We start from the raw sequence: 25,175 nt of genomic DNA, 5'->3' as shown, positions 1-25,175 counted from the left end.
AGCTGATACAGACAGTCCCTTGCCTGGGTAAGAGCAGAAGCATGGAAAGCCGGGACTTAATTCTGGTTGTGAGATGCATTTTAACCATTACTAACCTAATCCTGGATGGCTCAGCGGTAAAAAATCCTCCTGCAGTGCAAGAGATGCAGGAGACAACACAGCTTCAATCTCTGGGTCGGGAAGATCCTTGGAGGAGGGCAGGGCAAATCCCATGGACAGAGCAACCTGGTGAGCTACAGTCCACAGGGTCACAAAGAGCTGGACAGGACTGAACTCACACGCACACACACACAGTCTAATCCTAGTTTATTCCTCAAGCGTTTTCTGAAGAAAAGCAAACATGGAAACCTCCACTCTACAGCCACTGAATGGAAGAACTATCCCCCGCCCCCGCTTCATGTGGCCTTGGGAAGCCAGTGTTCCCACCACACCACCCATCCCCGCTCGGTGATGTCCCAGCCAGGGCCCTCCCCACCTGACCTCCAGGTATTGTTACCTTCAGCTCCGCCTACGTCAGCACGAGCTCTCCCACACCTCGTCATTTCTGCGCTGATGCCGTGTCAGACACAGACAGACGAAGTGCTCCAGGGTGCTTTGTTATCACGGACCCAACTTGCTCTCCAACCCTCAGGGACTAGAGTTTGGTCCCAGAGAGAGTGTTTCCACCCGCCCCCCCAAAGAAATACCAGATTTGAATAAACCATGGCACTGTGGCTGCCAAGGTTTTAACTCATGTGATAGCTAAACACGAAGGGGGGGGGGGGGTGAACAACCTAATTAAGAGCTTACTCTGCACAACTAAAAAAGAACGACACCAAACCATTTAAACATGATTTATGTACATTTATGGCTTTATACAATAATAGCAAAGATTGTTCTTGTGTCTGTAAGTCCATCAGCATCATCAGGCACTTTTCATTGTATTGGAGCGGGAACGGAGGATCTGCACGGGTACTAAACTCGACTGGCCAAGGCTAGGTGAGTCTGTCTGCGTCCAGATGGGATGAACGTGGCCAGGCCTGGCCAGGCTACCAAGCCGTCACCCCGCTCAGGGAGGAGGCCAAGAGTAATGCTAGGCTGTCTTGTCTGCATAAACCACACTGTGTCTTTTACTGAACGATTACTTGGTAATCATTCAGCTGGGGAGAGGGGTGGGGTGGGGAGATTGGTAACACATATCCAGCAGCTGAATTAAGTCCAAATCATATACTTCGGGGGAACTGTTTCCATTTTGAGTGTCTTTCTCCTCCTTCTTGGGACGTTCCATTGATTTACTGCTCACTGGGATTTTAATTTAGACTTTGTCAGTTTTTCGAAGAAGACCTTTCCAAGTAACACATCTATCACCTAAATATACTCCATACGTCTATATTACGGAAACAATACTTTATATTTAAAATATCTGAATAGCTCTATAATACAATATGCTTTTAATAACAGTACAAACCAGAGGAAATAAATCAAACAAGGCTGCATAGGTGATATCATTTGCACATTTCACAAAGCAATCATGTACAATAACTGATATACTCATTACTCCAGAAAGTCAGTATTCGTACAGAAAAAGAATTACCAGAGGTCACATAATGTTTGTTTTCAAAACCGACAAGGTGCCTTTCACTGAACTTCACTGTACCCTGGAGAGCTACCCAGGATTCCTGTTAAGAATTTCAACACACACACACAAAAAAAATTTTAAGGGAAAAAAAAAGATATTTACACAGACTCAAGAGGAAGCAACATCTTTTTAAAAGTCACTCTATGAAGTAGTAAGATTTGAACAGTGATTTTTTTTTTTGTAGCTAGTTGCCTCTCAGTGAACGATGGGCCTGATGAGGCTCAGTGTGTGCTGGTCGGGGGGCAGGAAGTGGTGGTCACAGAGGGGAACACGAGAACTGTGGCCCCAACGAGTCCAAGCGCATGTGCAGGGGGCACCGGTCAGAGGAACCAGGGTTTCTGAAACCAGACCTATTTTGGAGTGGCCAACAATGAATATGGTTAGAGGGGTGGCTGTTTAATGAATTTTCAAAAGTGTATAAGTCACTGTGGGAAGCATACAATAGAGCCTGCCTCCTGGAGGAAATCCATCCAGAACACTTGTGTTCTTGTTAAACATGGAGGAAAACCCAAGCCAGCAGAGAGGCAATTATTGGGCAACACAAAGCAAGCGTGATGTGGGCTAGGTTCACAGAAGTCAGAGCGTTCTCAAGAAGGCCAGAGGAACACTTTTGTGCACCTGTTCCTTTCATCGAGCCGACTCTGGGCATTCCACACGACTTGAAAACACTGATGGACTAAATGGGATGCAAAGCCAATTAACTTGGGTCTAATCAGTTACAGATAACTGGAAAATATTACAACATAATGATCAGAATTATAGTTTGGGTTGCTAAAGGGGAAAGAAACTCTCCAATTCTTAACTTACACAATGGCTTTCTAAGTAGATCCAAAGGTATAAATTACTGCTGGCTTGTCTGTTTTCAAATTTAGTGCCTGAATTTTTAAGCAAGTGCTATTCTGTTTGGTAGCCATCTGCACTCATGAACATCAAGCACTTTAAAAATCACTCAAGTCCCATTTAAAAATTCCCCCATTCGACCTCACTTTCCACAGTGCACCAAGTAATCTATAGGACAGAAGGGGACAGAAGGGGATATAATTCTCCAGAAGTACAAAGTCAACTTCCGCCTAGACCAGGAAGAGCACAGTGTTACGAGGGAAAACTTTTGCTGAAGTTCAACTCAAAAAGGTAAAGGTGATCAAAACCCCAGCTTGAGAAAGGAGCACTGTTTTGGAGGTGGGTCTCCCCTTCTGATCTCCAAATACTACGCAGCCTCCCCCCAGGAGTACTTGAAACAAAGTGCATACAGGCACTGATCAGAAAATTCAATGCTGGGTAGGGATGCCTAGTTCACAAGGACAGCAGAAGCAGATGGGATTTCTGTAAAACACATACACAAAAACAAATCAAGTTCTCAACGTGAAACACAAAATGTCCGTAACTATACATCACCCTCCTGCCAAGGTAGGGCCAGAAATGGTGGGTGTGTAAGTACTAATCACAAGGATTTTAAGATTAGTCAGAAAACATCACCAAAGAGCATCCCCAAGTATACAAACCAGTGAAGCATGTATAAAATTAGTACTAGTCCAGTTAGAAATACAAAAGGAAAATCACGGATGCTGCTTCAAATGTCTGGGATTCCACAAATTTACAAGCAGACTATGTAACAAAGGTAGACTCGAGTTTTAAGAAAACATTACAGTTCAGTATCTATTCCAAAAATGATCTCAAGTCCCAACAGTAACATCAAAAATCATTTATATGGAAATTAGAACCATTTAAAGTGTTTGTACAAATTTGCAAATAACAAAATAAACAAACGAAGAAGAAAAAAAATAGAAAAGACCTGTACAAGGCTGGAGTTTAATCTTTTTTTTTCCCCAAAAGAGTTGTGATAAGTCCATTAATTCAGCAGATGGACAACAGGCTACTGGTTCTCCTGTGAATTATGCGGCGCCGTGAACAGATGCAGAGCTGGTCAGTGGAGCTGTAGAACGGACAGCTTGGTTCTCTGTGATTCATCAGTTCAGCAGAACGCAGGTAGTACAAAACCAAAGTTTAACTTACCAAGGGCATGAGACCATCACAGTATTACAAAAAGAGTATAAACTTTCCTTGGACCAAATGAATATTTAAAAAAAAAAATGCACACAGATACAATTCTGTAGCTACGGCTTATATGTACAAAAGTTGAAAGCACACCACGATCCAAGTCTTTTCTGCAATTATATGGTGTAGTGAGTTTGGCACTTCATTGTAATGAAATTTCCAATGGCACAGTCCTTATCTACAGCAGCACATAACCTGCAAACATTGGGCAAACATCCTGTACAGGAAAAGTGTCTTCGCTGCCAAGTCTGACGAAAGGAAAAAAGAAATGCGTTTTGTTGGTTGTTTTTTTTTTAAATCAAGAAAACGAAAAGGTAGGGTGAAGGACATCTTTGGACTGCTTCTCTCAGTTCCTGCTGTCAGACAATCTGAAGTACTTTTAAGTGTAGCCTAGGAAAAAACACATACACACACACAAGCATTGAAAACAACCCAATGAAAATCAATTCAACTTAACATATTAGGGGTGACAGACATACTTGGGGGAGGGTTGGGCTTTCTCAAACAGCTCTGAAATCATTCAATGGGAGAAAATTCCACTTTAAAAACCCCTTCAGCATTTGATTTGTATCAAATGTATTCATTTATTGAAGAGTTGCTAAGAAGATGTAGCCGTCTGTCAAAAGAAACTCTTTAAAGCCATTAGAGGAAGCTTCCGTGTGTTTCAGCTCAGAGGAGAATTTATATGCTGCAAAAAGGGCAGAGAATGAATGATAAAAGATGCCTCTCCACAAGGGGTGGCTGGCTGACATAAAAATGAGAAAGTCCCATACAAGGCAAGTTACTGGGCTCCTCTCTTTGAGTCCTGTTTTCAGGCCTTTTGGTATCAGGGTGGCTCTTACCTGCTCACTCGCTTGCCCACTCTCAGCCTGACACCCAGCTGTGTGTTGTCGTCTTGACGCTATGCGGGAAGCTTTGGTTGGGCAACACGTTGTCAAAGTTAAAATCCAACGTGTCTCCGTCCATGAGGTCATTCCGAATGATGGACTCCATGTCACAGTCCAAGCGCTCGATAAACATGCCGTCCAAGTCACTGGGGAGCTTCTCCTGGTGGAGAATGCCCATCCGGCCGTAGCCATTGCAGCTGCTCACCGAGGAATAGCCCCCCAGGGCATTCATCTGCATGGGGTGGGCCAGAGGCACTTGTAAAGCTGTCTTCACCGGGGCCAGGCGGTTCATACCCGATGTGTGGGGCATGGTGTTTACCGCGTGGGGCAAGGCACGCCCGTTGACTGCAGATGTTGACTGAGCGTGTCCGGGGTGGGTGTGGGAGCTGGGGGTCATCATTTTGTTGTGAGAGGCCTGGCCGCCGTAGGCCGGCATGACCGAGTTGGGGCCCATCAACACGTTCTGGCCGAGCACTCGGCTGTTGGTTTGAGCCACCCCCGGATCGACTGGTGTCATGATGTCGTTGTGCGGAGGAGAGTCGGACGTCAGCAGCTCCTTCAGGAGTCCCGGCGCACAGTACTGGCTCATGCCTCCGTAACTCGATTTGCTGTCCTGCAGCGTCTGCATGGGCATCTGGGGCAGGGGGCTCATGCTGGACTGGCCATACGTGTATTTTTGGTAGTTGGGGCTGGCTGAATTCAGACTGGTGTTTGGCGGCGTGAAGGAGTAGCAGGGCGTCTGCTGCATCATGGTGCCCGGTGAAGACTGGGTGGACACAGTTAATGACGTTGGTGACGAGAGAAGGTTGAGATTATCCAAAAGGTTCTCCATGTTCTCGGGGCTACTGATCTCGGACAGACTGGGCAGAGTAGAAGCCATCTTTGCGGCGGACGGCGGGTACACCATCGAGTGCACGTCCCCGTCTCCCAGGTCGTCCTGCTCGGTCATGATGGGAGAGAGCCTCCCGCTAATGGTACTAGCGTTCGAGCTGGTGCGAGGGCGAAAGGTACTCCAGTTGTCGAAGTCGTCGTTGCTGTGAGAGCCGGGGCTTGCGGGCCACTTGGGAAACTGCGATCCCGGGCTGTCCCCAGCACCCTCCTGGCCAGACTGCAGGGACGCTTTTTTCTTGGCAGCTCGGCCTCGGCTCTTAGCAAACTTGCTGTTGTTGTCCATGGACGCGGCTCTCCTCCTGGGGGACTTCCCACTCTTGCCTCCCTCTGGGTTGAGCATCCACCAGGAGCTTTTTCCAGTTCCTTCGTTCTGCACGCGGATGAACTTGCTGTGCAGGGACAGATTATGACGAATTGAATTCTGTAAAGCAAAACACCATGTCAGAAATACGAACACTGCTCCGGCTGGAAGATCCACCATTCCACATAGACATGTCTCACGTGGAAGACAGGTCATGTTTTCAAAGTTTATGGTACAGATCTGTACCATCACTACACGACTGCTCCAATGAGTAAAGTGGTCCTGTATCTTAAAAACAGTTACCTGTATTTTAATTTAACAAGGGGACAGAACTAAACAGGCATCATTATAAACGCTTTCTTTTACATAGCTCTATTGTCCAGGGAAATTATAGGACCTGGTTTTTAAACCACTTAGATCTGCAATGCAAATACCACTCCAGTAACAGAGTACTATCAAAACCGCTATCTGTCCAATCATCCCCCAGAACTACTGCAAGTTCTCTGCGGACAGTGCATGTGCCACTTAACACCAAGTGAGAAGTTTTGTATTATGGGGTCCACGTGATCAACTAACAAGAAAGAAAGGAAGCAGATCATATTCTCAGTTGAAAACTAGTTAAGACCTGGATTCATTTACATTCTTTAAGTCCATTAGGCAGATACAGGTGAATAGAAGGAAAACGAGGTGGTGGTGGTTGTTTTAATTTTAGAAAGCTGAACTACCAAGAAAAAAAAAAAAACTTAAATTCATTTAAATGTTGCTCACGACCCTCTCTTCCCCACTTCTACTCGAGCCAAAATGCTGCCCTGGGAGGGAAGGAGTTGGTGCAAAGGGCAGAGAGCTGGTGGCTTTGACCCACTGAGTACGGCTCCATGACTAAATCGTGACATACACACCCCCAGGATGGTTAGGACAGAAAACCAACTTTGAGCCCCTGGGTAGCTCTGCTACTCACTGGCTACAAACCCTGGGAAGCTGCCTGGCCCCTGCATGCTTTAGCCCCCTTGGCGGCTGGTTCCATGGGTTCAACGACACAAGGCATGCCAGGTGCTCAGCCACGTGTCCAACATGGTAAGTGGTCTCTGGAAAGAAGCTGTCAGATCCCACTTTGGCAGGAGGACACAAGGCTCCATCCTTTCTGAGCCCATTCCCCTCCTCCTAGTCACTGGGGTGTGGGTAGGAGCTTAGTGGTATTACAAACACAAACCCGCGCCTCCGAACACCCTGTGACAGGAGCCAAAGACGGCGCAAGCCCCAGCAGAAGCGGTGGGGCCGGGCTGGAAGGGAGGAAGCCCGAGCGTGACCCCTGTCCTGGGGGAAGCGTGAGGCTGCCGGCACCTGGAGAGCCTGCTGTGGGCAAGGAAGGGGGCCTCCTGGGAAGCAGGGAGCATCCCGGCTGGCTCGGCCCCAGCACAGGAGAGGCAGCGGCAGCCTCTCTCTCTGTGCACTCAGCGCGCTCCGTCATCAGGGCCTGGAGCGGGTTCCGGGCGTCCTAGACTCCCAGAGCAGGACTGAGCGCATGGTCCCCACACCTCTCTGGCTTCCTCTGTCAAGTGGATGCCTGGCTCGGCTGGGCGAACCCCCGGGACCCCTGCGGCCCCTTCCCCCCGACCACGAAGCGGCTCTGGCTGGATCTGTGGTCACCCAGAGATGCAGCCACAGCGCCCACATCCTCATCGCCGTGGGACTCAGATGCTTGAGTGCCAGCCGCTGTGCCAGAACAGAGCCTCTGCACGGCAGGACCGGCCAGGGTGCCACGCAAATCTTGAGCTCACCATCTCTCTCGTTTAGGGGAGGCAGAAAACAAACAGAAAAAGAAAAAAAAGATCTCCCTTTCCAAAAGGAGACGCAGAAGTCAGAATGAGGCTGGGCAGTCAAGGCTGAGAAATCGACATTTTCAAACGCCCTTTGACCCTCTGTTCTACATTCCACGCGAGGATTGCAACACGGCAGCCCTGGGACAGCTCCTCGGCCAGGCCCAGGCGAGTGGGGTCGGTCACGGCCCTGGAAGGGGGCTTCCAGGCTGGATGCCAGGCAGGCGTGTACGTGGGTGGCGGGGCAGGGATTCTTCTGTTCCCAAGACTCTGTCCTCTTTCTTCCCACCTACAGACTCTCCCCAAATCCAGACTGGAGCCCCTGAAAGAGGCCGGGAGCTGCATCTCCCTAATATCCTATTCCATCCCCATCAGATTCTCCAAACCCTACAAGGGAAGGTTTCACTGAATCACACACACACACACACACAGACACACACACACACAGTGCTTTCCTGCTGGCCCACCAACCTACACACACACGTGTGTGCACTCCAGCTGGGCCCCCAACCTCTACACACACACAAACAGGGCCCCCCAACCTCTACATCCCTCCTCAAAGAAGCAGGCCTGCTCCTGGGGCCAACCTGGAATGGAGCCTGTACAGGCTGGAAGTCTGGGCATTTTGCACAATATTCCATCATGATTATCTTGTTCTTTAAACACAATAGAAACACAGATAAGCTATGATGGAATCTCTGGAGCAAAGGAAGCTTGACTCCTGTCCCTGTCACATTTGGTTAATGATGAAGGGGGAAGATCTTCCTAGATAGTGGCTTCCTGGCTGTCTGTACAGCCTGGGGGGCGGGGGTGGGGGGGACACAGCTCTATGATACATATAACTAGGTCAGATCATTTGTAACTGCAACTGGGGGACACTTCGAACAAGACTGCAGAAGCTGTTTAAAGATGGAATCTTTAAAAAGTTTAGGAAGGAAAAAAAAAAGGTCAGGAAGTATTCACTAGCCTGGGCAGGACACACACTGGCTTACTCCTCAGACGTACCAAAAACGGGGGTTGGGGGAGGCGGCGCGGGGGTGCACATGGGGTGTAAGCAATCCCTTACTTATCAAAACATTATGCTACATATTTTCCTAAGAGGACATTTCAGGTCACTCTTTGAGTAACAGAGCTGTCTCTTAACTTTACCAACAATTAAAAAAATTTTTCCCCAAACAGGAAAAGGTTTGCTGTGCAGGCTGGTTACATAAATTCCTGTTTTTCACATAGCCAGCAGGACACTAAAGAAGCTATGATAATCCAGTGGGAGGAATTGGAGTGGGAGATGCTGAAGAGGTAAAGCCTGAAAAAATACAGGTCACGAGTCATGATGCTGGGCTCCCTGGCGGCTCAGACAGTGAAGAATCTGCCTGCAATGCAGGAGGCCGGGGTTCAATCCCGGGGTCAGGAAGACAGAGGGCGACAGAGGAAGAGATGGTTGGATGGCATCACCGACTCAACGGACGTGAGTGCGAGCACGCTCTGGGAGAGACTGAAGGAGAGAGCAGGCTGGCGTGCCGTGGTCCATGGGGTCGCAGAGAGTCGGACACGACTGAGCGACTGAACAACATCAATTCATGAAGTGACGCCTGCAAATCCCAGCCGGATGCGGTGGACCCAGCCGGGGTGGGGCAAGCATGGTTACCTGTGACCTGGGCAGAGAGCCACACGCAGCCAGCAGGGCTCTGAGCTGTTCAGTTCTTCAACTGGAAACAAGTATCACGTGAGGAGAGAGGCAGGGTGTGAGGACAGAAGGACTCACGCACTGCAAACCACTCACCCAAATCCCGAGTGTTCGCCCAAGACCACCAGAGAGAAGGAGCCCTCAGCAACTCCCCCTCCACCAGCTGTCATCTCCACTGCATGCGCCCCTCGGCTGCGCGCCCCCCCATCTGTGGACCTGGCCACCCTGAGCGAGGCGGCAAGTCCATGGGGGCAGCGGCACCCTGGATCCGCTGGACCCCAGCCAGGGTGCCCCGGCTTGCTCAACCTGCTCTAGTGGCTGCTTCTAGCTCACGGGTTCATTCCATGCACTCTGCAGACCAGATTCCACACCTCTTGAAGGGTAAGGGTCTTTTTTTTTTAATCTCATCTCAAAGCTCCTAGAAGACGCCTTACACACAAGATACATTCAATGAACGGCTGTTGACCAACATCCCAAAAATATCGCAGGGAAGGTGTCATGCCATCCACCTCTTTTCTCCGTCCATTCGTGCACGGCTCATGCCAAGTAACTTCTATTAACACTGGGGCTGATTTGTGCTGGGCGCAGTGGGCGACGTCACAGAGTCTGCCTTCTGGATGTTTTATGCTCTACCTGGGGAAGGAACCAGGCCACCTAAATGGCCACAGGAAATGTACAAAGGACTGTCCAGGAGCTTTGACATTTTCCTGCCAAAGGTCACCACTCCCACCCCACCCCGCTACTTCTGTCTCAGCCCGTGTCTCTTTCTGAAAGCATTTCCCGAGAACCCCATCCCATTCTGCAGCTAACACGGGGCCTGGTTTGCTCACCACAAGCACAACTCTGCTCTGCCTGGCCCTCACAGCCCTGTGAGCCCCAGGAGCTTGGAGACCTGGGCTGTCTTCTTGGGCACTGTACCCTCACAGCTCCACCGCCGAGGAGAGGAGACACTCAAGCATCTGTTGGATGGACGAACAGATCTTACATTTACAGGCTGTTTTCAAGATTAAATGAGATAACAGATGCCCTTACCTCAACCGATATCAGCCACTGTTTTGATTAGGATAATGGCTGTATTTCAGCAAATCATCCATATTACAATCATCAGTCTCCTCATTATTCCTTTATAACTACATTATTCTAATAATTAAATTATTCCTTTATAATGAGAATGAGACCACCACCTCTCAGCCACCACTCTTCACCCCAATTTCTGCTGGGCATTCTAAGACTACTCTGGTCTTTGTATTCAACCAAATATAAAACCAGCAAACTTAAAGCTGAATACACCCTGCTCAGGATCCCCTGGGCTTTCGTATTTTACACCTGGATTTTACTCTAGGGCTTACAAACTGCTTTCAATCCATCATGTCTCATTCAATCCTTGGAAGAGTACTGGAAGGCAGGTTATCATTGGCCCCATGTTGAAAATGGGAGCACTGAGGCTCAGAAAATGAATCTCCTGCAAAATGTCTCTGCATGCAACACCACTGCCAGAAAAACCATGTTTTGGCTTCACCATCATTAAGAAGAATCACAAGAACATATTTACTTAAGACTGAGGTTACCTGTGTGCATCCGTGAGGGAGCGGAAATAATTCTGTTTACAAATACTAGTTTAGAAAGCTTGTTTTCTGCCTCAACGGGTAATAAATTTACAAAGTATGATTTGCTTTTCATTCTAACTGGCTACTCGTCGTGGCAGGAAACCAGAGCAGCTGAAGTGTGAATTTCAGATGTGAGTGTTGCCTTGGGGAAAGCGTGTGCAAAGAAGCTGTGGGAACCCACAAGGAGAATGGAAAGGCCCTCAGAGGCCCCATGGCCCAGAACTGCCCATCGCCCTGCGAGAGGGTGGGTGTGAGCAACAGCTGGCCAGCCAGCCAAAGAGAACTTCAAACCCAGACGCTGGGACACATGACTAAATGAACTTGTTGTTCCAGAAATTCTAGAAATTCTTTCAAAAATGCGAGACAAACTAGATTTTTCCCAGAGTGTTTTATCTAATTCCTGTGAACTCTGTCCGTGTGTGCGATGGCTTCGTAGGCTCCCAGCATGGACTTGGCCCCTCCTCCTGCTTCCTTGCTTTTTACACATCCCTTCCTGCACTTCCAAGAGTAAAAACAAACTAAGGAGAAAGTAGGAATAATCTCTGTTCAGCAGAGTTCCCGTCAGAGGTGCTAATAAAACAACAACTCTGTAAAGTAATGCATGTTGCTTGCAAACAGGAGGGAAACGTGACCTTGTTGCCCATCCTTTTTTACAGGTGATGGTGACAGACGTATGTCACCAATCGAAGCATGTACATTCAATTTTAGAAAGTGCTGTAATGGTAGATCTGCTGCGGAGAGCTTGATCTACTACACGCGTGCACGTTAGGCTCCAGCACCCAGTTCTTCTGGAAAGCTGGTTTCACCTCCCCGAAACCCGTCCTTCTTGCCTGCCATCAGTGGCCGCCAGTCTGCACTAGGACCCGCGCTTCCCCAGGAACCTTTGTGGACAGAGGACGCACAGCCTCATTAAACTTGTGAGCCGGAAAGTCCTGGGAAGGTCACCTGTCCTCACACCCTTATTTTGTATTAGGGAAAATAGAGTTCGGAAAGATTAAAATGCAGATGGAAAGCTCATTTGCAAAAGGCAGGAACCACGTGGTGCAGGAGCCCTAGAAGAACCGTAAAACCAGAACCAAGGACATGCAATGACTCCCCCAGACCAAACCAATCTCAGCTACACACTCTCCAACGGCTACAGGTGCACATTTAGCTCCAAAAGCAGCTTCATCTCTGACTCAAACCATTTCAAAGGATGGAAAATATGACTACATTACATCAGCTCCTACTAAAAAAAAGCATATGGCAGACCATGCTCGCATGTGAAACAGAACCAAAAAGGCAAATGCGACATCTCAGGAGAAGTTTCAGGTTTTCGGGAGGCAGTGGGGAGGCGGACTCCGAGGTCGGACCGTGGCTCCTGGTCTCCCCACGTCCTGACACCCGTGACACAGCACCGCTGTGACACAGGATCGCTGGGGACGGAACAGCATCCTCTCCATGGAGAGCACTCAAAGAATCACCTGGCACAAAGCGGGGAAGTGAGGTTGGCTATTTTGTGATAGGAAGTAAAGGGATGTATAAACAGGAATTTTTTGGCCATCATGAATGGTTACAACTTGATTAAAAACCATTCATCACAAACTTCCTGTTCAACAAGGCAGCCAGCCTTCCTGAGGCTGTTTCCATGTCCTTGCAACTGAGCTGCGACCCTTCTTTGACAGAGAAATTGTTCTCGCCCCCTAAGAGGACTTTTAAAGGTAGAGATCTGGATCGTTTAACTAGCGTGCTTAGTCAGCTTTGGAGGTGATCCCTGTCAGAACCTGTGTCATCCACACGGTTGTTCAAGGAGAGAGGTGCGCACGCCGGCCCATGAACAGCTTGTATTCGGGATGGCAAATAGGAGAGGACAACTTGCTTCCTCGTCTCTTCCCACACTGGCCAAGGAGGAAGCCTTGCAACAGAGAACTGGGTGATGCTCCACAACTGGCCTGATCTTTAATAAGCTCATATTTGCCAAAAGCCTCAGTGTTTCAGAGTAAATCTTCAGCCACTAATGTCAGACACTGGGGACTTAAGGAAAAATCTTCAGGATGGAGCAGAAATTTTACTTGATGATACTAAAACTATCCCAAGCTCTGGCTTCTCCGAAGGTTGTAATTAAAAAGAGGCACCGTGTTTCCCCATGCTGTGTCCCAAAGGAAAACTGCGTGTCACAGAAAGCTACATTTCATGGAAGGAAGGGCAAAGTCCTTGATTCTCAGGATGTGAAAACCCATACCATGTCATGTCCTGTGTTCTACACACAAGCAGAAACCAGGAACTCCAAGAGGCAAAGCCCCAAACAGCCCAGGTGAGCTCAGAGCCTCAGATGCAGGCATCTCCCTCTATTCCAGATGCCGAGGTAGGTACCTGAACCCCCCTGTCCAGGTACAGTCTCCACAAGAGCGGCTGACGTGGAGCCCTGCTTAGGCAAAGCCTGGAAAACAGAAACTACCTCCCACAGTCACACGCTTGGGCCGGAGGTTGCCATGGGAGCCAACGAGGCCACCTCTCAGGTGAATGTCATCACCCCTGGCTAGTAAGGTCCCAGTGGTGGGTATACAGAGACTAAATTTCATTTAGCTAAAATTCTTTTAAATACCTCAAAAAGGTGGGGGCGGGGGTGTGTGTGTGTGTCAGCTACTAAAGATTTCAAAGTAGAGCTGGTTTCTCCTGGGATTAATTTAGTTCCAGTGCGGCAAGCAGGCAGCCCTGGCCCTTTAACCCACTCACTGCTTCTCCGGGGAGGCGCAGAGGCCGGAGGGCACTGCCAAGTCCATGGCGGGGAACCACCACTCCCCACTGCCTGTCGGCTGACCTGAAGGACCCCTTCCTTTCCGAAAGGTCTTTTTAGTTAACTGCCCAGAATAGGGAGGTTTTTGGGGTTTTTTTTTGCTGCTCTTGCCTAATGACTGCTTCAAACACATAAGGCCCTACCAGAACAGAATATTAAGAGGAAACTCATTTGTTGAAGCGATTTTTCCATTTGCCTAATGAAAGTCTTTGTCTATTTTATAGGCCATACCATTTTTCGAATCTGCAATGGCTCCATAAACACGCTGCTTTATAAATGCAATTAACTACCTCACATATTTGGCTACCAAAATGAGGCAAAACAAAATCAAAACCAAAAAACAATACGTTAGGATTTACTTACTCTCTTCTGGTGAGGAACTTAAATCGGGCATACAGTGAAACTTCACATATATATAGCATGAGTTTGATCCATCTTAAATTTTTCTAAAGAGAACTAAGTGAATTTCAAAGTATTTGGTCAAAGTTAATGATGAGCCCATTAAACCTGTTCATGTTAAGTAAATGTTTATCCAAGGTGTGCACCTAAACTGCTTACAAAAACCAACAAAAAGCTTTACAAATGTAAAGGCAATATGCTGAAACTTGGGACAGATTAGAATCTGCAGGATAATATCCCACCGATAGGATGTACTGTCTTTAATTGCCTTTTACCCTAAATATGTTAATATGTTCACTGTCTAGAAAATGCTAAGAAAAGATGAATCCACTGAATGCATAATCTACTTACGAAGAACTGGTATGCATAGTAAACAGAATTACAAAGTACAAAATCTAGGTTTATACGGATTTTTTTTTTCTATTTTGGAACTCAAATATGATAAATCTAGACTGCAAAATGAACAGCAAATTGCAATAAAATATGCCACTCTGAATCACACATTATTTGCAATGGAGCATTTTCTTGGTTATATGGAATCTTGAAACCAGCTTTCGGGCCATCATTCTGGCTAAGGAATAAAGCAACAGTGACTTCCTAAGTACACACTGTTGTGGGGCCACCCCAAAGAAATCCTTCAGAGCTTGTCCCAAGTCAAGCGGTTACAAGTATTCACTGACTGACCCAACATGAGCACCAACACTGGGCCCACTTACTTTAAGATAAAGCAAAATTCCGCCCACCACGGGAGACTGGGCTGGCCAGAGCGGTCCCCACACCTTCCTTCCTTCCAAAGGCTTCGTCAGCGCCAGCAGGATCCACGCCAGTTCAGAGACCCCAAGCTGCTGCTGCTGAGTCGCTTCAGTTGTGTCCGACTCTGGGCGACCCCATAAGACAGCAGCCCACCGGGCTCCTGTGTTCCCTGGGATTCTCCAGGCAAGAACACTGGAGTGGGTTGCCATTTCCTTCTCCAAGAGACCACAAGAGAACCCCCAAAACACATCAGAAATGCAGCTTTCAGTTAAGTTACCTAAGTGCGTACACATACAGGTCCCTCGGGGCCTTTCATAATGTGTCCACCCCCGAAGCCGCACCTCCTCGCCAGCACAGCCTGTCCCTACACGAGGCCTGCGCTCGGCTTGAGCAGCATCTGTCCAAGGCGCTCCCGCCTCAACGTGGTGCTGCTCTTGTCTGTCACCTCTGCTGTGAACAGCACTGTCACCTCGGAAAACTGTGCAACTGAACAACGAAGAAGCTCGAGAAGCGGTCCCCTCACTTCTGCACGGTCACTGACACTCCACCAGAAGTAACACATTTATTAAGGGATGCCCACAAGGACCCGCAGCTTAAGTCAGCCCTCAGGTCAAGATTAAGGCCAGCTCCACCAAGACCTTCCTGGGCTCAGGGGGCTGGAAGGCTCCAAATTGAGTCTGCCCTGGAACCGAATTTATTTTTTTTTTTTTGGAACCGAATTTAGATGACCTGGGGTCATCCTACCTGAAGAATCTCAGGGACGGGCGAGCCTGGTGGGCTGCTGTCTATGGGGCCGTACAGAGTCGGACACGACTGAAGTGACTTAGCAGGGGACATCCTACTAGGACTTCTGTGGATTCCATTATTTTTGAGCTTAGCCTCAGGATCAGGCTGGTCCATATTCCAGAGAGAAGAGAGAAAGAAAGTGAAGTAGGACAAAGTGAAATGAAAAGTGAAAGTCGCTCAGTAGTGTCCAACTCTTTGGGACCCCGGGTCCCAAAGAATTGGACACCACTGAGCAACTGAACTGAACTGGACTATACAGTCCATGGAATTCTCCAGGCCAGAATACTGGAGTGGGTAGCCTTTCCCTTCTCCAGGGGATCTTCTCAACCCAGGGATCAAAGCCAGGTCTCCCACATTGCAGGCGGATTCTTTACCAGCTGAACCACAAGGGAAACACAAGTAGGACAAAAAGGATCCCCAACTGAGTGATTGCAAACCTTGCCCATCTGGAAAGCTCTCCTTGTATTAAACCTTTTACTCTCACACTGCAATTTTAACTCATAACCTCTTTAGAAACATGAATGACAAAGTCAAGAATTAAAAGCATAAGACTATGTTTACAAAGCTCCAAAGACAAAACCTCAGAGCTACTTTTGAATATCATTTTTAGGAGGTGTTGATCTCTTCAAATGCCCTGGCTACACATAACCATTGTTTTGGGTTGAGAAAGCAAGGAGAGAATTTTGTACAGTTAAGCTCTATTTTAAATACTAGAGGGAAATGGAAAAAGGAAGAATGAATAAATGATTGTATGAACTGTTTCTTAAGGTGAGTGAAACCAATGAAGAATGAGAACTTCTCGCCTGAGCCCAAAGTCTGTGGTGATACACCTTAAATTCATCTTTGTAACTTTAGTGCTCACTGTTCTCAGTTTTATCACTTTGAATTTTGCCCCAAACGGAACTGTGAATAGCAACCATTGTGGCTGGAATCTTGCACAGGGCACAAATGTTTTGTATCTCTTCTGAGCTACTGCATTCAAGCATACTCTGGACCACTGCTACAATTCACCACAGTATGTTAGTACATTTGGGGTGCCTTTTCTCCACTTTGTTAAAACTATGCATTTGCCAAAATGCTTCAGTATTAGGGTCTTTGCAGAAGAGTAAAGGTTTATACTCATGTCCAAGTTAGGCGATTTCTTCTGCATATGCATCTGAGCCAGGTAGATGACATCCTATACTTTACCATCATATAACCCAAAGGAGCATGGTGAAAATGTAGTGATAGCACACTGGGAAAACACAGTATTTATTATTAAAAATGTGAAAGATGCTAAAAATTTCAATTTCTAGAAATCTTTGATCATCTAAAACAAAAGCAAGACTTCCTGGATGTTGTTGGGCTCATTATTAGACACCAACCAGTCCATCCTGAAGGAGATAAGTCCTCAGTGTTCACTGGAAGGACTGATGCTGAAGCTGAAACTCCAATACTCTGGCCACCTCACGCGAAGAATTGACTCATTGGAAAAGACCCTGATGCTGGGAGGGATTGGGGGCAGGAGGAGAAGGGGACGACAGAGGATGAGATGGCTGGATGGCATCACCGACTCGATGGGCATGAGTTTGAGTAAACTCTGGGAGTTTGTGATGCACAGGGAGGCCTGGCGTGCTGCGATTCATGGGGTCGCAAAGAGTCGGACACGACTGAGCGACTGAACTGAACTGAACTGAAACTATGAGCAGTGAGTAAGTCTAATTTCAACTCCTCTCATTTTGTTCTAAACAACAGGTAGTGTCTTTGATATTAGTTTATTTCCTTTTTTTTAAATTACTTGGAAAAGTAATTGAGACAAATTCTGACAACCTAGTTAAGACTGTTAGCGAGATTAGAATTTTAAGTGGGTGAACCAAGTTTGAAACACTCATTCTTCACTGCAGCTCTAACCCCAAAGGTAAGAAGTTTTATACTTTAACCATTTTTAGAGTCCATGATACATTTCTATCAAACAGTTAATGAAGATAGGCCCCAATACATTGGACAACTATTTTGGTCCTCGAAGTAGCCATAAATTAAGCAGCAGCAGCATGCAATTTTAGAACAAAATATTTTCTTTACAAGTCTTCAAGGTTGGGTTATTCATATTTTTATTTAATTACATAGACACCCGACTGTTTCAAAAAGGACCCCAAGGTCAGTCAGGGCTGGAGCAGGACATGTCCAGTCAGCTCTGCCCCAGTGGGTACCGGAGCAGTTTTGCTGTTGGGGGGATGGAGGGGGCCCGGGCACCATGGATCTCACAGGACCAGAATCAGTCATTTTTATTGGAAATACAAACAGAAGATAAACTCTTACCTTCATTTTTATCATTCAAAAGTCCATCCAAAATTAATCAAGAAACCAAGCAAAGCTTAGTTGAAGTGGGTCTACTGCAAACTATTTAAATCCAGACAACCTCAGAAATTAACTTACTTCCATTTCCACATCAGTAACATAAATCAGGGTCTTCTACAATGTCATTGTCATTCAGTAAGTATTTATTGGGCCTCTACTGTATACGTGATACATGGAAAAAGCAAAGTAGCATGTCTCCCAGGCTGACAACATGGAACAAAAGGTGGCACATGCTCGACACAAGAAGGAAAGACCCTAACCTGGACCTGGGGCGTGAAGAAAGGCAAGAGTCAGACCTTGGGTGAAAGAGAAGGGGGTTCTCAGTGTGAGTGCAGAAACAAGTAAAAGGTGACGGGTATACCATGTAACAGCTTCCCAGGTGGTTGAGTGGTAAAGAATCTGCCTGCCAATGCAGGAGACGTGAGTTCAATCCCTGGTTTGGGAAGATACCCTGGAGAAGGAAATGGCAACCCAATCCGTATTCTTGCCTGGAGAATCCCAAGGACAGAGGAGTCTAGTGGGCTACAGCCCATGAGGTCACAAGAGTTGGACATGACTTAGCAACTAACCCAGCACCACCACACTATATAACGAGTTCTAAAACCCGAGAGACCTGGATCAAAATCCAAACCCGAACAATCCTGGGCAAGTGACTTACAATCTAACAGTTAGTATTTATCTTACTGAATCACAGTACTAAAACGCTCAGTGTATACAAAGTGACCAACACCACAGTATACAGAAGAAAAGTTTGTGAAAAGAATTAAAAACGTGTCTGGAAGAGAAAGAAGGGGTAAGTTGGCCATATTTTAGTTCAGACACCAAAAGAGGGGGAAGCAAGATGGGAGGTGACTCTTATTAATAAAAATGAGCTAGACGCTTGTGCTTTATCCCACGTGCAATGCTCAGGAGATCAAGTGAAAAATCAGAATAAAGTTATAACACGAAACCTAGAGGAACGAGCCAACCTGCCTTCCCACGAAACAGCAGGAGACTGTGTCCCCGCTTGAAAAGCAGATATTAATATTTTTGGTTATCCAAAAACTTAAGAATGCGAGGGTATCTGTATTTTTATGTGCACATAAATGTTTGCTGATTAGCAAAAGTGTCTCGGGAAGGTGCTGTCTTTGGTATGGTTCTTCCTCGCCCGAAAGTGTGTCCTTGGTTCAGATCACCCCAACCTCACCACAAACGGAGGCAGCTGCAGCTTGTGTGGAAAGGCTGAGAAGCATCACCTCGAGGACTCCATGCATCTCTCTCTCTAAAGCTGCTGCTGGGCTTTTTTTTCTCGTGATTCTAATGCTGCTTGGTGGTTCTAAGACTTGTGGCATGATCTCAGAAATATGACTATGTTTTTTTTTTTCATAGTCAGAGAAGGGCAGGATACTGGAGCTGGGACCATTTGTTTTGAAAACAAATTCTTAAAGTCGTGAAGTCTGCTGTGTTTTCATATTTTTATCCATCGTTCACAACATTTGGCATACGAACGCCCTTCTTACTCTTTGAGAGGTTTATTTTTGTTTCTTGAGGTCATTGTCTAGGCTCAACCATAACATCTTTCAGGGTGTTTTGAAAGGCTAAAGGGAAATTAAAGGAAATAATGCCCTACAATGTAACCATGGACTGTTCAACATAAACAGGGATAAAGTTGCTACAGATCACTCAGCTATTCAGTACCCTGGTGGGTGCATGTGAGATCCAGGGCCAAGACCAACCCGTGGCTGGACGGCAGTGGTGTGAGGACAAACAGATGGCGTTCTCCCCGCAAACACACTCCCTCCACCACACATCACACATCACCTCCATTGCTGTGGTGCACACCCCCCCCACACACACAAAAGGCCTAAATCTTGGCAACTTAATGTTCAATGGCTAACTATCCAGTCAGAATTTGACTATACAAGTACAGGATTCTGGTTAAAAACCCTACTCTCAGCAGATTCCACCGACCTTTCTTCTCCCACAGCCCAGGAGCCCTGGCCTCCGTCTACATCCCTTCCTTTCTGCTGCTGAGGAACACTTGCTAAGAGAAACACCACACCTTTCGTTATTATGTTCCCATCTATTGCATTGCGCTTTCTCCCAACTGTGGCTCCTGGTGGGATCATTTTATTCTCCCCACCAAAACAAACAGAACCGAACTAAGCACTTCCACTGATTCAGAGTTTTTATCTTTTGGATTTTAAAATACTTTATGTGAACTTTCCATCTACATTCAACTCCTGGAACAGCTTAGCTTAGGTGGGGATGAAAGCAGGAAGAAGCTAAGACAGAAAGAAAGAGACCCAGAGAAAGGAAGGAAGGAGCGGGGGGTGGAGAACAAGGGGGGAGGTGGAGAAGGGGGCAGGGGGAGAGACACGGAGAAAGAAAAGAAAGAAAGAACATCACGTATACTGTCCAAGGATCAGGTCTCAGAAGTTGGACTTGCTTCCTTAGTTTGAGATTTCAGTGCAAAATATTAAATCATTCCTGCTTGGCTGGAACGTCTCTCAAAACAGAAAAGTTCTGCTAAGAAGCTCTGCTTCTCCCAAAGCAGGGGGCTGACTGACGGCTGAGAGGGATGCGGAATCTGCCACTGGCACCCCACCATGCTCCCCACCCCCGCCCCCGCCCCAATCGCGCGATCTCTGGAGAGCAACAAAAAGCGGCCAAGCTGAATGTTAGATATTAAGGATGAGCTGGGGGAGGGACGGGCTGGGGGAGGGATGCTGACACGCGGCCTCCCTCGGGGAACGGGCCTGGTCAAACACCTGCCAAAAGGCAGCGGCACGCTGCTCTGGGTCCAGGTTTCTGCAGCCGGTCCTTGCCAAACAGAGCAGCTGTCACCCAGGCTACAGCTCATGAATCTTTACCTAACCACCCTGACACCCGGGCCTCGAGCGCTCATCCTGGTGACTGAGAGCCTTCCTGCGTTCTGGTTCGAGTCCTGCTCCACACAGCTGCAGCCGAACTGCTGACGATGACAAGGGGACAGACAGGACTCCCCACGGCCAGCCTCTGCCTCCCCCCACCCCCAGGGAGATGCTCCAGCCACTGTCCAGGTGGACTCGCCTCCAGCTCTCTCAAAGGTGAGGTTGTCCCTCTCCCCACGGAGGTCCCCTGGAGCACCTCCAGAGTAAACCTGGACAGAGCAGTGCGTTCTGGCCCAGCAGAGTGTCTCCAACGTCCGCGCCAAAGAGCAAGGGTTCCTCAACTTACACTGCACTCCCAACTGCAGGGTTTTTAGAGCCTTTAATACGCTAACTTCATGTTCACACACAAAAGCAATGCAAAGCGAAACACAGCACCCTTCATTAACGCAGACCTTTTGTTTGTTTTGTGGGTGTGATCACGTGCACCCCCCACATCTCTGACACTTCCTGACAGACCATGCTGTGAAACCAATATTTAGCGGCAGGCACACACTTTGGGAAACGCTGGTCGGCTGGCAAGACGTGGTCAAGGGAGTGAAGGTCTGGCTCTATCTCCATATGGACGACTCTGGACAAACGTCACCTCCTGTGTCTCTCCGCTCTGTCCTAACTCCAGAGAGGAGCTGAGACGCGTACAGCGTCTTCAGGAAGCACGCAGAGTACTGCGCACTCGTGAGGTCTCAGGATCACCAGGCTGGAAGGGCGGGCCACTGAAGGCTGCTGAGCTGCCTCCCAAAGAGCATACCTTTCCCAGGTGCCCGGGGAAGCCCGGGTGCTTGGTGAACCGTGAACCCTCCCTCTCTGAAGGATGCAGGAGACGCAGACTTCCCCGAGCGAGCCAGGGGACTCAAGACTGTGGGTCCCGCACAGACCCCTCGCCCACAACCTCACAATAAGAGCCAACATCAGTATCTTCAATGATACGCAGGGCAGACTTACCAAGGGGCCAGAATGAGCCCACTCTAATTTCAATCCCAAATCCCTCCCACCCTCCTGAACGCTTCCGTGGGAGGAAGGCAGGCAAACACAAGGTACACGAGGAGGAAGAAAGGGAGGAGATGACGGGAGGAGAGTGTGATAGGCCGATCTGCTCAGCAGACAAGGGAACGGAAAAAATGATTTGATTCCTAAGAAGTCTCCTAGGTCAGGAAAACACACCCCAGCCCCGGCCGTGACACCATACTGGGGAAGAACCATGATGTGAGCAGGGAGCCAGTTTCCAGGGTCGTGGAAACAAGAGTCCGGAGGAGAGGCACCTGCACACCGGCTCTCCTCGTTAGCACACGGTGTTAGCAGCACTACTGCAGAACCAGACTGGGCAAAAGCAGCAGCTAGGACTGGAGGGTTTATTTACACACATTTGACAATGAATGTCCACTATCACGTCCCTGAAGCCTCCAGTGAGTGCTATTTGCAGCTAATATCAATGGTGACCTTCACTGCCAGTTACATGGAATCTGTATGGTCAACTATTTCTTCTACAAGACAATCTCAACGAACATAGTGATGTCTCTCAGTGGTGAAGGCAATGGGGATCTTTACTTTCTAGTTGTACATTGTCTTTTTGCTGCTGTTAAAAGAAAGAGCACGTACAACTTTCAAAATCAGAATACAGTTACTTCCTCCAGGGGGTAGACCAAAAAAACTCAGCCTGTTCCTCTTTCATTTGTTCATTCAAAAAAACTGATTTCCTATCAAGTGTCAAGACCTGTATCATGCCATACACACACAAATATTTTCATAATCAAATAAAATGAAGTTCACAAACTATATCCTAACATTTTTTATTTTTTCAGGAAACAATAGCTCTTTCCTTAAGCAGGAAGTAGAAAAAAAACAAGTTCTATACAAAACCAGTCAAATATGGTGGCTGGGCTGAAGAACCTGAGCCTGCTGTCAGACAAAACTAGATTCTAACAACCCAGTCCTGGCATTGAGTGAACATGTGACCTTGGATGAGTCACTTCCAACTCCCCATGCTTCTTTAATCGCCTCATCTGCAAAATGGGGACAGCAACTGCCACTTCAAAAAAGTTTTCATAAGAATTAATATGAGATAATCACACAAAGCACTTATTAACACAAAATGTCAAGCAAACGTCAAGCCTCTGAACACAGGCAAGGCAAATCTCAAGTCACCACCCTGCACAAATGCAAAGAGAACCAAGTACTGGTACTTTTTTTAGGCAAAACACATCCCCAGGCACTGGGTCTTAATGTTGATCCAACCACTATTAGCAGTAGCAACAGATGATGCTGTCACTGGAAGGTGAAAGTCATCCAGGGTATGATCAGGCAAAGTAAGCTCAGCCAGAAGCTCAAAGACACTTCAAGTTGCCAAACTACTCCTTAGCCCTTGTCCACACACAGACACGGTGGCTCAGATGGTAAAGAATCTGCCTATAATGCAGGAGACCTAGGTTCGACCTCTGAATCAGGAAAATCCCCTGGAGAAGGGCAAGGCAACCGACTCCAGTATTCTTGCCTGGAGAATTCCATGGACAGAAGAGCCTGGCAGGCTACAGTCCATGGGGTTGCAAAGAGTGGCTAACACTTTCACTTTTACACACAGACACACAAGGGTAATGTAGTTAGCGAGACATGGGCACCGACATTCTGAAACCCAGCAGGAGAGGGTGCTGGAAGAAATTCGAAAATCAAATCAAATCAAGTGCTTGGGCATGTCCTCAGAGAATACAGAAAACCATTTGGGCTTTTCCAGAGTAAAAGAGGTGTCTGGAGTGGACGGAGCACCACGGAACACCTCAGCCGTGTTCTGTGACCCCTTCCTTCATCGTGGATAAATCCTGAGGAGAAACTGCTTGGAGGCATTAAAAAAAAAAAAAAGTGAACAAAAATAGAGTCCAACAGCCCTCACACTTGTTGCTGAAACACATTCCTTCACCTTGGAAAGACAGTCAAAAAGAACTTGTAGAGGACTGTCCTCATACAATTGTACAAATTGTGTTTAAATTGGGAAGCCAGCTGCTCCTTGATCAGTCATCCTTTTTATCATCAACAGAACTTTAATTAGCCCCCATCTGCTTCCTGTTTTATACCACAAATTTTAACTTTCACCTGTCTGGAGCCAAACTTCAGTTAACTACACCCATAGTAAATAAAAACACTGAACTTTTCATACAACACGCAATTAATTTTCATTAAGTTGATACTGGGCTATTCAAAATAGTGCCTGATTCAAGTCAACTATTTTCCCATAAATGACAAAGTTCTATACTAAAAATTCAACAGAAACTCTGTCCCACCCACATCTTCTTGCATTTTTTCCATTAAGAAGGTTTTCAAGCTGTCTGGCTTCAATTTCCTGATTTTACTGTTAAGTATGGGGCCATGTCAGGTCATGTAATAACAATGGCTCAATCTCAAAAACACAATGCTGACTTAAAAAAAAAAAGTTGCAAAATGATACCTACATTGACAACATTTATATAAATGTAAAAGGGGGGCGTGACTATATAGGATTTACGGGCCCTCATACATTGGCCCAGCCAGGCGGCAGGCTTCTCTAAGAAAGCCAACACCCCACCTCGAAAACAAGGACTGCCTCTGGGGAGACAGGAAGGCACGGAGCAAGGTAGATGTCATTTGTTAAAACCGCGCGGCGGCGAGTGCAATGCTGTTGTTTAGTCGCTCAGTTGTGCCCAACTCTCTGCAATCCCATGAACTGCAGCCTGCCAGGCTTCTTTGTCCATGGGATTTCCCAGGCAACAACACTGACTATACTAGCCTCTCTGCACTTCTAGATGTTGGGACTATTTCATACAGTTGTACGCCAAAGAGAAAGGGAGGGGGCAGCAGTCAGTAAGTGAAGGCGAGCTGGTACCCTATGCCTTCTGACCCCACTTGAGAGCTAGGATGGCAATGGACACAACTTGAAAAAGCTCCCCCAAATTCTCATGCCTTCATCCTTTGGAAAGGCTGAGTAACAGTCCACATGTCTCAGGGCAGGGACCCCGCTCACTCATCTAGAAACTGACAGCGCTTATCTACCCAGTCAGGACCTGAGATGTGAGTTTTATCTGAGTTAAATCAATAGACAGCACAAGAGGATTTCTGTGCTGCTATTTCCTATCCCAATAACCAAGCACATCAAGCCAATTTACCTTTCTTGAAGGAGTCTGAAGAGATGATGAATGGTTACCACTCCTGACTAATGACTGGCGACTTCTAGGAAGCATGTTGAAAACTGAAGCCCTAAAGCCCATGGCTCAAAGGGTGGGATTCAGCAAGTTCAGAGTGGGGCCCAGGGCTCTGTATTTTAAAAAGTCATAGTACTGGGACTTCCCTGGCAGTCACTGGTTAAGACTTCACCTTCTTACACAGGCAGTGTG

General features: G+C 47.3%; 1 protein-coding gene across 3 annotated transcripts in view; it reads right to left on the bottom strand.

The window, feature by feature from the left end:
- Positions 1–828: 828 nt before the first annotated feature.
- The window catches only part of FOXO1 (forkhead box O1), a 92,182-nt gene continuing 67,835 nt past the window's right edge, over positions 829–25,175 (bottom strand). For all 3 annotated transcript variants that reach the window (XM_043891518.1, XM_043891519.1, XM_043891520.1), the window contains 2 exons: positions 4,516–5,872; positions 829–4,063 (listed from right to left, as the gene is read on the bottom strand). In XM_043891518.1, the coding sequence (XP_043747453.1) occupies positions 4,538–5,872 (1,335 nt within the window). In that variant the 3' untranslated portion in view covers positions 829–4,063; positions 4,516–4,537. The remainder of the gene's footprint in view (positions 4,064–4,515; positions 5,873–25,175) is intronic.

The sequence above is a fragment of the Cervus elaphus genome, chromosome 30 (assembly GCF_910594005.1).
Source record: "Cervus elaphus chromosome 30, mCerEla1.1, whole genome shotgun sequence".
NCBI classification, from domain to species: Eukaryota; Metazoa; Chordata; class Mammalia; order Artiodactyla; family Cervidae; genus Cervus; species Cervus elaphus.
This window is presented reverse-complemented; position numbering and strand designations above follow the sequence as displayed.